The sequence below is a fragment of the Cricetulus griseus genome, chromosome 2 (assembly GCF_003668045.3).
Source record: "Cricetulus griseus strain 17A/GY chromosome 2, alternate assembly CriGri-PICRH-1.0, whole genome shotgun sequence".
NCBI lineage: Eukaryota > Metazoa > Chordata > Mammalia > Rodentia > Cricetidae > Cricetulus > Cricetulus griseus.
The window spans coordinates 414535393-414548763 of NC_048595.1; the positions used below are offsets into that span (position 1 = coordinate 414535393).

General features: G+C 36.4%; 1 protein-coding gene across 3 annotated transcripts in view; it reads left to right on the top strand.

The window, feature by feature from the left end:
• The window catches only part of Nbeal1 (neurobeachin like 1), a 151973-nt gene that overhangs the window by 110785 nt on the left and 27817 nt on the right, over positions 1-13371 (top strand). For all 3 annotated transcript variants that reach the window (XM_027397011.2, XM_027397012.2, XM_027397013.2), the window contains 6 exons: positions 336-460; positions 3318-3458; positions 4887-5017; positions 9123-9232; positions 10681-10798; positions 11940-12037. In XM_027397011.2, coding sequence (XP_027252812.1) covers positions 336-460; positions 3318-3458; positions 4887-5017; positions 9123-9232; positions 10681-10798; positions 11940-12037 — 723 coding nt within the window. The remainder of the gene's footprint in view (positions 1-335; positions 461-3317; positions 3459-4886; positions 5018-9122; positions 9233-10680; positions 10799-11939; positions 12038-13371) is intronic.

Here is a 13371-nt window from a genome sequence, read left to right on the forward strand (position 1 = left end):
AAAAACTTTATAAAAAAAAAAATACACACACAATACACATACTCTGCCTTTATGTTTTCACCTCTATATTTTTAGAGAAGTCTAGTAATTAAAATTAAGGTTTTCTTTTATTTTATTAAAAATAGCCCATAAGGGTTACAGAAAATTTATACTATTGAACTGAAATAAATATTAAAATATGTCTTTAAAGATTTTATAATAGAAAAAAGTGTTTATAATAGGGAAAACTATTTTTAGTGATTAAATCTTTTTATCTTTATGAACATTTCATATTTGATGTGGAAATGTTAGGTTCTCTAGGAAGAAATATCTAAATTTTGAATTGTCTCTTGTAGTTTCCCTGGATTTTGCAAGATTATACTTCAGAAGAATTGGACCTTAATAACCCCACTGTATTTCGAGATCTTTCTAAACCAATTGGAGTCGTTAATGAAAAAAATGCCAAAGCTATGCAAGAAAAGTAAGTGCTTATAAGTCTTTTGAAATGGCCATTGTTTGAATTTGTATTGACTTTCATCATAACAACTAAATGTTACCCTTTTTAAATTAAAAAGGATGTTTTTTTGTTTGTTTGTTTTCTGTGTAACAGTTCTAGCTGTCCTGTAACTAACTTTATAGACCAGGCTGGCCTTGAACTCAATGAGATCCACCTGCCTCTGCCTCCCAAGTGCTGGGATTAAAGGCTTGCGCCACCACCACTTGGCTTAAAAATAGTGTTTTTTATTATTATTTTGTGAGTATAACTGTTGGGTTTTTTTTTTGCATGTATGTGTGTACACCATACACATGCCTGCAGAGGTCAGAGGAGGGTCTTGGATCTGGAAATAGAGTTGCAGGTGCCAGTGAGCTGCTGTGTGGGTGCTGGGAATTGGGCCCAGTGCCAGTGGAGGCCAGAGAGAGTATAGGCTCCCCTGCAACTGGAGTTACAGAGGGTTGTGAACAACCATTGGGTGATGGGAACTGAATCCAAGTCCTCTGTAAGAGCAACTCTCAACTGTTAAACTATCTCTCCAGCCCCCAAATATTTGAAAAAAAAATGTTTTTAATGTGTATGGTTGTTTTGTCTGCATGTATATCTGTATACCACTTGCATATGTAGTACCTGCAGAGGCTAGAAAAGGACATCAGATACTCTAATACAAGTTGGGGTCACAGAGGGTTGTAAGTTACCACATGGGTGCTGGGAACCAAACCCAAGTCCTCTAGAAGGGTATCATGTGCTCCTAACCACTGAACCATCTCTCCATCTTCATGTTAATCTTTTTCCAACACAAGCTACTTAATTTTTTTCAATTATCATTGTGCATATTCACTGTATATGTATTACCAAAGGAAAATTTCATATAAGCTTATAGTATGTGTTCAGTATATTCTACCATGTTCTACTCTCTCTGCCACTCCTATGTCCTATTTTTCCCGACAATTTTGTTGTATATTTACATTTGTATACATGACTTTATGTATCTATATAAAATCTAGGGACTAAAAAAAGAGAACATATATGTATATATGTATTTGGTTTTGATTTTTTAAAAAAGATTTATTTATTTTTCATGTGTACAGTGTTGTGCCTACATGTATGCCTGCAGGCCAGAAGAGGGCACCCAAGATCATTACAGATGGTTGTGAGCCACCATGTGGTTGCTGGGAATTGAACTCAGGACCTCTGGAAGAGCAGCCAGTGCTCTTAACCTCTGAGCCATCTCTCCATCCCTGGTTTTGATTTTTTAAGACAGGATTTGTCTGTGTACCCTGGCTGTCCTATAGCTCATTCTGTAGACCAGGCTGGCCTCAAACTCAGAAATTTGCCTGCCTCCCAAGTGCTGGTGTTAAAGAGGTATGCCACCACCACCCAGCTCAAAAACAATGTTTATGAGACTGGCTTAAGTCTCTTAATATAATTTTGACAGTTACTTCCATTTTTGTGCAGATGGCACAACTTCATTCTTCTATGACTAACAACCATTCCATTCTTCATCCATTCCTCTTGTTAGATCTCTGTGTTGGTTCTATAACTTAGCTATTGTGAATAGTGCTGTAGTAAACACTTAGGTGCAAGTTGACCTGAAGCCATCTAGCTAAATATCCTAGAGTGGTATAGTTCAGTTGTGTGGTAGAGCTGATTTTCAGTTTTGTGAGAAACTACCATACTGAGTCCTGTAGTTGGTGTAACGAAAGAATTGGCTTCTGCAAGTTGCGCTGTGATCTCCATGCATGCATTATGTCATACAAGCTTTGATATACACACATTAAATAAATGTGATTTAAAAAACAGAAATATATTTGTAGTGCTAGAAGTATAGCTCAGTAATAAGCACTTACCTGTTGTGTGTGAGGCTTTGGTTTTTCATCAGAATAAGTAGATATTGGTGCTAGCAAGATGGTTCAATGGGTAGAGGCTCTTGCCACCAATCCTTATGGTCTGAATTTGATTCCCGGAACCCACAATGGGCAACTCCTGCAGGTTGTCCCGTGAACTCATCATGTGCACCATGCATGCATGTACACACGCAAAGAATAAACAATGAAAAATCAAGTTATGGGACATAGAGAGATGACTCGGTGGTTAAGAGCACTTGTTTTTCTTCCAGAAATCCCAAGTTTGGTTCCCTGCTTTCTGTGGCATACAGCAGCCCATAGCTATAGCTCATAGGCATCTGACAACATCTGACCTCTAAGGGAACCTTTGTATTCATGAAATTCACTCTGAAACAAGACACATGCATACACTTAAACAAAATAAATATTTAAAAAGTAAAATAATAGAGAATAGACAATTATTTATCAAGAAGATTTTGTCTCAAGAAAGATAAAAATATTTCTATTTTAGTCTACTTTCAAAAAGTTTCTATAGGCAACATGTTTATTATTGAATTATACAAAAATGCTGGGTCTGGAGAGATAGCTCACCAGTTGAGAGCACTGGCTGCTCTTAGAAAGACTTGGATTCAGTTCCCATTACCCAAATGGCTGTTCACAACCCTACAGAGCCTACACTCAGGCCTCCTATACTTGGCACTGGAAATGCAAGAGGTACATAGATAATACATGCAGGCAAAACATCTATATACTTAAAATTAAATAAAACTTATTTTAAATGCCCTAAAAGCTTGTTTGGTGATATTTTATTGTTTAGAAAACATTCTTAGAAATCAATTTTTTTCTGTTGTTATGTGATGGGATTCAGATACTTCATTTGGTACTGCAATATATGACTAAGGATTGACATTTTAAAGAATACTATGCTTTAAGCTAACTAGTACAGACTCTTATTTTGTTATTAAGGTAATAAAACTCCACTTTTTTTTTTTTTTTAGGTACGAAACTTTTGAAGATCCAATGGGAACAATTGATAAGTTTCATTATGGTACTCACTATTCAAATTCTGCAGGTGTCATGCACTATCTTATTCGTGTAGAACCATTTACTACCCTCCACATCCAGCTCCAGAGCGGAAGGTATGCTTAGATTAAAAACCTATTTGCCTCTGATTGTAAAGTTGAGAACTGTTCTTTTTGATATTATGTTCTCAATGATAGAGCCATGCCTTTTAAATCCTCTACTAGGTTTTAATCTAGATAAAATCAGCCACAGTAGTTTAACAAGTCATTCAAATTGACTCATATAAAAGCCTTTTTTTGTTGTTTTTTTGTTTTTCGAGACAGGGTTTCTCTGTGGCTTTGGAGGCTGTCCTGGAACTAGCTCTTGTAGACCAGGCTGGTCTCGAACTCACAGAGATCTGCCTGGCTCTACCTCCCAAGTGTTGGGATTAAAGGTGTGTGCCACCACCGCCCGGCTATAAAAGACATTTGAATATGATTTTTTCACTATTATTGTATTGTACATTTGGAATCCCTTCAATATTGAGAAATGAACCAGAGATTTATAATTAGATGTTGCCTAGTGGCTGAGAACTTGTCTAGCATGTATAGGGTCCTGGGTTTAATTCCAAGTAACAGCTCCTTCGTCAAGTTACAGTATTAATGTGATTTAGAGCTAAATCTGAGCTATCCACAGGTAGACGGATCTCAGCAGTGGCTACACAATCTTCCTAAGAATACTTTTCATAAAGACTAGATAGAGGAAGCAGTTTGGGATTTATAACAGCCACTTAGAGAGGTCTGTGATAACATTATCTGTAGGTATTGTAACTTACTATATTTCACATGTTCCTAATTATTCTAAGGAAAAATAAATCTTCTGTTAGTATTCTCCAGGTAGCTTCCTTGTGTGCATTTTTGTTTGTTTTTCCTTAGATCTTAACATTTTGTTTCCTCTACTCAGCTAACACTATACAAACACTGCCTATTGTATTATCTTTGCACGTGACATCTATAGTTAGCCTGTTATCTCTACCCTGTCTTAAGTACAGTAAACTTTGGTGTTCAAGAAGAGACACTGTCTTCAGGATTCTTAAGCATCAGTAAAATGTTGCACAATCTCCAACAGGAGATACTTCCCCTACGTAAGATGCAGGAATTTATGACTAGGTTTGTTTTGCTTTTGTTATACTTTTATGAAGAAAGGTGATTTGGCAAAGCTTTAAAATGAATTCTGTTTGTGCTTTATAAAGTACCATCAAGAAAATCCATTAAGGGACTTGTATTTAGAATATATACAGTCCTTCAACCAAGTAATACAAAACTGAATTTAAAAATGGAAAAGGGTCTATTTAGCAATTTCTCTAAATGAAATGGGTGTCTAATACATGCAAAGATGTACAATATCATTAGCATAAAGATAAAAGTTGTTTTCAAATATTAAAGAGGAAGATTTAAAAAGAGCAGCTATAGTCACATGGAAATTTGAAGGGAGCTTAAAGGTTCTTTGTTCTATGCTTCCTTGCTTTCATTTAATGGACTGTTGTCTTTCAATCCCGTATACAGATTTGACTGTGCAGACCGGCAGTTCCATTCCATCCCTGCTACGTGGCAAGCTCTTATGGATAATACATATGATGTAAAAGAACTTATTCCTGAATTCTTCTATTTCCCTGAGTTTTTAGAAAATCAAAATGGTAAGAAATAGAGGATTTAAAATTTTATTCAACAGGTCTCAGTGAAAAATCCTGAAAAACAACTTTGAGGGCATCCTCTGTAATATTGTATGATTTATTTAATGTTTGTTTTGTGTTAGTGACAGGTTTTAACTGATACCGGGAAACAGTATCAAATCTTAGTTTCCAGGAAAGTGATGTAGGAAACTAAGGTATGAGTCAAATTTGAATTCCTAAGAGTACTTACCTGCTAGAGTCCAGCTCCTCATGAGGGCAGGGCCTGAAGATGGGCGGATGCAATAGTGGCAATGGGAAGAATCAAACACAGGGTACTTCTTAGTTTTGTTTTAGTAGAGATCGACAGTGAGGAAGCACATCCCAGGCAGAGATGCAGGTCCCAGCAGGGGATGTAAGGAGTAGGCGAGGATGTAGGAGCAGGCCATGCCTTGATGGTCAGGAGAATCTTGCAGCCTGACTGACTAGCAGCCAGAGTGCTGCTTTATTCATACACAATTTAGTAAGTAGGGATACATTCATATTGTTCCAAAACATAGATCATATCAGTTTTGTTTTTGGACATGTGTTTCACTTACTATTGCTTATCTTTTAGTCATCATTAATAAGCTATGACAGAACAGAGTTACCATTTCTAATAATTTTCCCTCAAGTTTTGACAGCATTGTTAAACAGAGTTACCATTGCTAATCTTTAACCCCATAACCCAATTTTTAAGAATCTAGAGATTTGTGACAGCCTGTTCTCAGACTGGTAGCTTTTGTGGCTACAAGGACACTAGACCAAAACAAAATCTTAAAGCTAGCCTGGGCATATTACCATGCCTCAAGAAGTGTATTGTTAACTCTTAATGATCAGAGTACCCAAGAAAAATCCTCAGGCCAAAACTCCTGCACTTATTATTCAAATTCTGCATAATACAATGTTCAAATTTTAAATCTTTATAGAATTTGTCTAGATGTCTAATCCCCACATTCTGTTGTTCCTTGGTCATACAACACCACAGTGGTTCTGCATGTACTAACTTTTCTAAGAAAGGAAGGTCCTGACATCAGGTTTTTCTATCATCTTTCCACTCTGTACTTTGCTCATCAATATAAGTCTCTGTGTAGGGCTAATCTAACTTAATTAACTCAGATCACATAATTGCCTGAGTGTATAGTGGGAAGAAGCTTGCATTCTGATCTGTGGCCAACTCCTCTAACCCACCGAATCTTGTTGACCTTTTGAGTTTACTTTGTTTTGGTTATCTTGTTCCTGAGTATGTACAGGGACGGATGTTTCAAGGATGTCTCATAGCCTCATAGAGAGACCTCTGGTTTCTTTATGTGTGTCACAATCTCTAGTGTGTAAGGAAAGACCTTCAAGTAGATAAGGAGATCTCCCTAAAGTGAGTTGGGGGGTAGGGTGGAGAATAGTATATTCAGGACTGTCCTGGGGAAGCTTAGACACAGCATTCCTGGGAAAAGGCATAAATGATTCATAAGAAATTTTCCATCAATCCAATATCCCCAAATTGCACAAATATTAAAAATCTCCCAAGTATGGGACAGGTGGCACAGCAGCCATCATGCAGCTCAGCATTGCTGAATCTTTGTTAAGCAGCTGTACTGGCTTTATGACTTTTGCCATTCCCATTAGATATGGCTGTGCCGCTTACCTCAGACTGCAGTCTTTACTAGAGACACAGAACTGCTTTACACTGCCATCACACGTCTTTGAGGTAAATAAGATGATAATTTGGACCATGGTCAGTGGGCCAAATAGTAAACTCATTTTTTAGAGCATCATTGCAACATATTTACCAATTTATTTATGTTTTTCCTATCTATATCTGGTTTTAGAAACTAATGACCAACTTGAGTAGGTATAAGAGACCATGTAACTCACAAAGATAAAAGTGTTTTTACCTTTGAAAAAGACTTCTGCTGACTCCTTATTTGGAATATATAAAAGGTGCACATTTAAAATAATGGCCGAGTCATTGCACTTTTTGAAAATTAGGTTTTTGTAGTAGAGATGCATGATGATAATTAAATTTTAAAAATATACAAATATATTTTTCCTGTAGTGTTACTTTACTTGATTATTACTATGTTTTCCTTTTCTTTCTTTCTTTCTTTTTTTTTTTTTTTGGTTTTATTTATTTATTTTTATTTATTTATTTATTTATTTTTTGAGAGCTCTTGGAACTCTCTTTGGCCAGGCTGGCCTTTAACTCACAGAGATCCACCTGCTTCTGCCTCCCTAAGTGCTGGGAGTAAAGGCATGCACCACGACCAGTTGGCTTTTAATTACTTTTGTGTGTGTGAGATACTGGAGATTGAACTCACAGTCTTGCACACTTGGTTGGCACACCCTCCACAACAAATAAGTTTGCATGATTTGGGGGTACATTTTATATAGATTGTTAGTCAGCTATTGGACTGGAATTTAATGAAGTCAGTAGGTATCTGGGATATGAAGAGTAATTGGGCTAAATTTGAATGAAAAATGTAGGTACTCTTTGCTCTACAATTCATGGTATTTATTGGAGTCTATTGCTGCCCTCAGCCCTATGACCTCATGGTCCCTATGTATAACTATAATTATATAATTGCTTGATAGGAACTTGGGTAGGAGAAAACAAATGTATCATCTAATAGGAATAAATAGCTAGGAATAATTAGCAATAAAACCAACACAAAATTGTACAATGAAATTTCAGTGTTTTCTGAAATGAATAGAGATAATTTATTTTCAGATTTATAGTATTAGCATGGCCAATTTGTTTCTGTATTTTCACTATTTTATTCTGAGCATTTTGGCTTTGTTTATGGTTAATCCTCATTGTTACAAATAAGTGAAGTAACTTAAGCACAGTAGGTAGAAACAACATTTTTCAAAAATGGGGTATGTTGATCTGTTGTGTCCCTCTTAAATATAACCTCTACAACTTCATTCTCTAGAACTGTGTCATATATCATCCTCTAAAATTGAACAGGTATGGCATTTAGGGCAGAAATTAATGTGCAGATGAAATGAAGGTTCTGCAAGTAAATTCAAAGGGAAATGACTATGAAGTGTACAAAGAACAGTAGCTGCTGCACAGTGATCACTAACCTCTGTGTCCCCTGTCATATTTGTCATACTTTACATCTTAACCAGACTTGGGAAATGTGACATTTCAAGGCAGCATGCTATTATTTCAAGACTGGTATTTTAAGACTTTTTTTTTAAGGTCTTTTGTGTTAACACTTTCCTTTTCACAGTATATGAACAAGAAAACCCCATACTTGAGAAAGTCTGTCAAATGTCATGTTCCAGCTGCAATAGCAACTATCTTTGCAGAATAGTGGCATATAAGATGTTATTCTTTCATAAAACAAAACCCTTAGTGAGTGAGTTTAAGGTATAAATTACACAATAAAGTTTTAATGAACTGTATTTTGTAAACTAATCATTAAAAGGACTATTATCCATTTTTAGTGTAAAAATAAGTAATATTCTATTTTGGTCCAATTAAAGTGAGGATTGTAGTATCTTCACTGTTTTTTTCTTCTTTTTCATTTGTATGTGTATGTGTGTTCCCATGTCCATGCACTTACATGTAGAGGAGTGTGTGTGTGTGTGTGTGTGTGTGTGTGTGTGTGTGTGTGTGTGTGTGGTGTGTGTGTGTGTGTCCATGCATTTTTTTATGTAGGCCAGAAGTCAGTGTCCTTGATCCCCATTCCACCTTAACGTTTTGAGACAAGCTGGGTGGGTTGCCCAGCAAGCCCCTAGGATTGTCTCAGCTCCCACCTCTGTAGTCACTGTCATAAGCCACTCACTGTGCTTGGCTTTACATGAGTGATGGAGATCTACATTCAGATATCTATGATCGAGTAGCTGAAATTTACCAGCTATGTGTCTCCCAAGTTCCTCCTCCCTGCTTTCCTAAGAAAAAGAATTCTTACTCAGATATATCCTCTAAAAATGAGTTTTAAAATACTTTATGTAGTTTAATTACTGAATAAAGTATACTATAATAGACAAGAAAATATTTTTCCAGCTACAGGCCCTCTTTTGTATTTATTTTACATCACTTATTTAAATCTAAGATGTATCTGATGTTTCTATTTATTTGTCTTAGAATTTAATTTGGGTTACCTACAAGTTTCCAAAGAACTGGTAAATGATGTCATTCTTCCAAGATGGGCTAAATCACCTGAAGATTTCATTTATAAACACAGAAAAGCTCTGGTAAGGTTTTTGTGGCAACACTATAAGGTCTAATAAAATACAGATTTTTTTTCAAAGATACGTTAAGTGTACTTTTTTCTAGATTCATTTATTATTTGTTGTATATTACTGTTCTAAAAGTACAATATAGTAATCTTAGAATATAGGTATTTTGTGATACTATCTATAAATATGTACCAAAATATAGGCTTCTATTTTTTAAATAAGAACTTACTTACCATTAGTGTATATGCAAATCTAATTATAAATACCAATTATCAGTGTCATAAGCTTTTGATTTCTGGTATATGGGCAATCAAATTTCCTATTTAATCAAGTCTATGATTTTTTATTCTTGAATTGACAAGTTTTAGACAACTATCATAAAGGAAACTACCACAAAAATGCATTCCACACTTCTTATTTAACTCTTAGATTTCTGGGGATGTTAATAGCTTTTTTGTGTTGTTTTCTTCACCCAGTATATTGGGCATTTTAGAATTTGTGGTTTTTTAATTAGCTGATAAACCCTCTGCAAATATTTCAAAATCTGGGAAAATCTACAGTCTGAGTTGGGTGTAGTGGCAGTTTCTTAGGAGGCTAAATCCTGAATTCATGACTTTGAGGCCAGCTTGAACAACATGGTATGAACTTGTCTCAAACAAAACAAATAGCAACAAGCAAAATCTCAAATACTTGCAGCCTTAATCATTTTGCATAAGGGATATTCAGCCTGTATTAACATTCCAGTTAGTGTGTGTCTGCTGTATGGATTAATATACTGTTTACCCAGCTGGTATAATTTAATGTTTTTCAGTTTCTGCAATTAGGCATGACATTTTTTTTTCTGAAAGATTACTCATGTTCCTAATAAAACTAGCCTATCCAAAATGCCACTTTAAAACACTTACTAGTTTTTAGGTAAATTTCCAACTTGGAATTGAAGGAATAGTGAGAATTAGTTTACTATTGATGATTGTGTTACTGTCTTAAAGCACTCTGTTTACCAAGCAGTGCTCTCATTTAAAAAAAAATGTGTGCAAGTATTTTGCCTGCATGTATGTCTATGTATTATGTATGTGCAATGCCCAGCAAAGACAGAAGAAAGGGTCAGAGATCCTGGAAATGGAGACACAGATGGTTGTCAGTTGTCATGTGGATGCTGGGAATTGAACATGCTTTGTCTTGAAGGGCAGGCAGTGTTCTTAACTACTGAGCCATCTCTCTGGCTCCATTTTTTTCCCCTTCTTCCCCTGAGACAAGGTTTCTCTTTGTAGCCCTAGTTGTCCTGGAATGCTTAGACCAGGCTGATCTTGAACTCAGAGATCTGCCTGCCTCAGCCTCCTAAGTGCTGGGATAAAGGCATGCACCACCCTCTCCCAGTTGCTCCATGCGTTTTTTTAAAATGCATGAATTTAGAATTATAGTTAGAAGATACCTATATTAATTAGTAAATGTTCTCTTTCTAGGAGTCTGAATATGTATCTGCTCATCTTCATGAATGGATAGATCTGATTTTTGGCTACAAACAGAGAGGACCAGCTGCAGTGGAAGCACTCAATGTCTTCTATTACTGTAGTTATGAAGGTATGAGCCTACCTACTTATTCTCTTGTAGTACTTTGACAGAATTAGTGTTTTTGTGTTATGCATGGTATTGGGCCTAGATATTTAACATAGGAAAGAGTACATCAACAAAATAGCTTTTCAGTTGAAAGGTCACAAAACTGTCATTATTTCAGTTTTGCTTGTTTTTTTTTTTGGGGGGGGGGTGTTTCGAGGCAGGGTTTCTCTGTGGCTTTAGAGGCTATCCTGGAACTAGCTCTTGTAGACCAGACTGGTCTCAAACTCACAGAGATCCGCCTGGCTCTGCCTCCCAAGTGCTGGGATTAAAGGTGTGTGCCACCACCGCCCAGCTATATTATTTCAGTTTTATAACAACAGTTTATGAGTGTGTGTGTGTGTGTGTGTAAATCTATTGTAGATGCCAATTATCATCTTATGTTTTTGGTTTCTTATATGGGAAATTATTAAATCAATACATTGAATATTACAAATTATATTTTTAGTAAACTTTGAAATAAGGCTCTTAGAATTTCCAGTAATAAATTCTAATAGCATTAGCTTAGCATCAGAACTATTATATGATAGCTTTGGGCAGAAAATGTTGTATCTTTTTAAATATATTTTGTGTGTATAGGTATGTAATTCATGTCTGGGTATACAAGGAGGTTGAAGGTACATGTTAGGTAGCTTCCTCATTGGTTCTTTCCCTTATTTAGACAGGATCTCTTACATGTACCCATACACATATGTGCATATACGCATGAACACATACACACACGCATGCACGCACGCATGCATGCACGCACACACAAAATAGGTAATTTGGACACATGGGGTAGGGCCTAGGCCTGGCCCAGGATGATGTGGTAGACTTTGGGGAGCCCCTTTTGAGGGCTTTACCCTGCCTGGGGAGTAGAGGGGGGATGGCTAGGGGCAGGTGGGATGTTAGGGGGGAGTGGGGAAAAGGGAGAAGGGATTGACATCTGAAGCAAGCTTGTTCCTAATTTGAACTAATAAAATAAAATAAAATAAAAAAATAGGTAATGATTTTAGAAAATTACTTTCTGGTGACAAGTTGAAGACTAATATTTTGTTTGAAATGTGTTAATCGGGCTTGATGTATTTATCATTGTCATGCTGTTTTGTGATTACTTCTTTTTTAGGTGCTGTAGATCTTGATGCCTTAACAGATGAAAAGGAAAGAAAAGCCTTAGAAGGGATGATTAATAATTTTGGGCAAACACCTTGTCAGCTGTTAAAGGTAAATTAGATTAGTTATCAACAGTTTGGAGCAGTGGTTCTTAGCCTTCCTAATGCTGTGACCCTTTAGTACAGTTTTCATTGCTACTTCATAACTGTAATATTGCTATGTTATAAATCATAATATAAATATTTTTGTGGATAGAGGTTTGCCAAGATTCATGACCCACAGGTTGAGAACCACTGGCAAGAAGGATGTTTTGAAGTATTCTGAGGCCTGAAGAACAGTAGAATCCTAGAATAATTGTAATTGATAGGGTTTGGTTTAGATGATTGCATTTACCCTCTATTAAGTTGTAATGTGCTCATGCAATTGAGACTCCTGATGCTAGGAGGACTGATGTATTAAGTTAGTGGGACTTCAAGTGAAGTCTAGAATTGAATTTCCAAAGGGTAGTATTGCCATTGTTTTAAACGATTTTTGTAATTTAAAGAAATTTAGAGAAATGGGTTGGAGAGATGGTTCAGTGGTTAAAAGCACTGGCGGTTGTTCCAGAGGTCCTCAACTACTTGGTGGCTCAAACCATGTGTAATGGGATCTGATGCCCATTTCTGGCATGCAGGCAAACATGCAGACAGAGCACTCATACACAAAAAAGAAAAAAAAAACTTAGAGAATCCTTATTCAGAATTTAGGAAAAAATTCATTAAATTGTTACTTAAAAATAAGTAGATGTGATTGTTCCTAGATTACATAACAAAAAAAAACTGAAGTAGTATCCAGTTATGAAGCCAGATGTCTTGGCCCATACTTGTACTTCCAGATACTCAAGAAAGTGGGGTGGAAAATTAAGAATTCTAGGGTAGCTTAGGTAACATCTCAAAAAGTTCATTCATGTAAAATGTTTTCCTATGCATGTACAATGCCCTGGATATGATTCTCAATCGTCTGTCGATCCGTCTGTCGTCTTCCGTCCGCGCCGCGCCCCCCCCCTGTGGTGTGTGTGTGTGTGTGTGTGTGTGTGTGTGTGTGTGTACGTACACATGTGAGTGTGGGGTGGCCTTTGTAGGAACTGTCCACTTTTTTTTGAGACAGACTCTCTCACTGGGACCTGGAGTTTGATAGTCTAAGTTCACTAGTGAGTCCCATGGATATTTCTGTCTTCACCTCCTCAGCACTGGGCTTACAAGTGTACACCACACTGCTCAGCTCTTTCTGTCAGGTTCTCATGCTTGCTTACTGAGCTCTCTCTCCAGCCTTGTGTTTCTGAGAGAATAAAAACTGGATATCAAATATATCATTAAAACTGTCCTTATGTTGAGACTCTTTCTGTATATAAAATTTAAAATATTGAAATCATCCCATAAATGGAACTTACCATTCAGAGTCTAAGC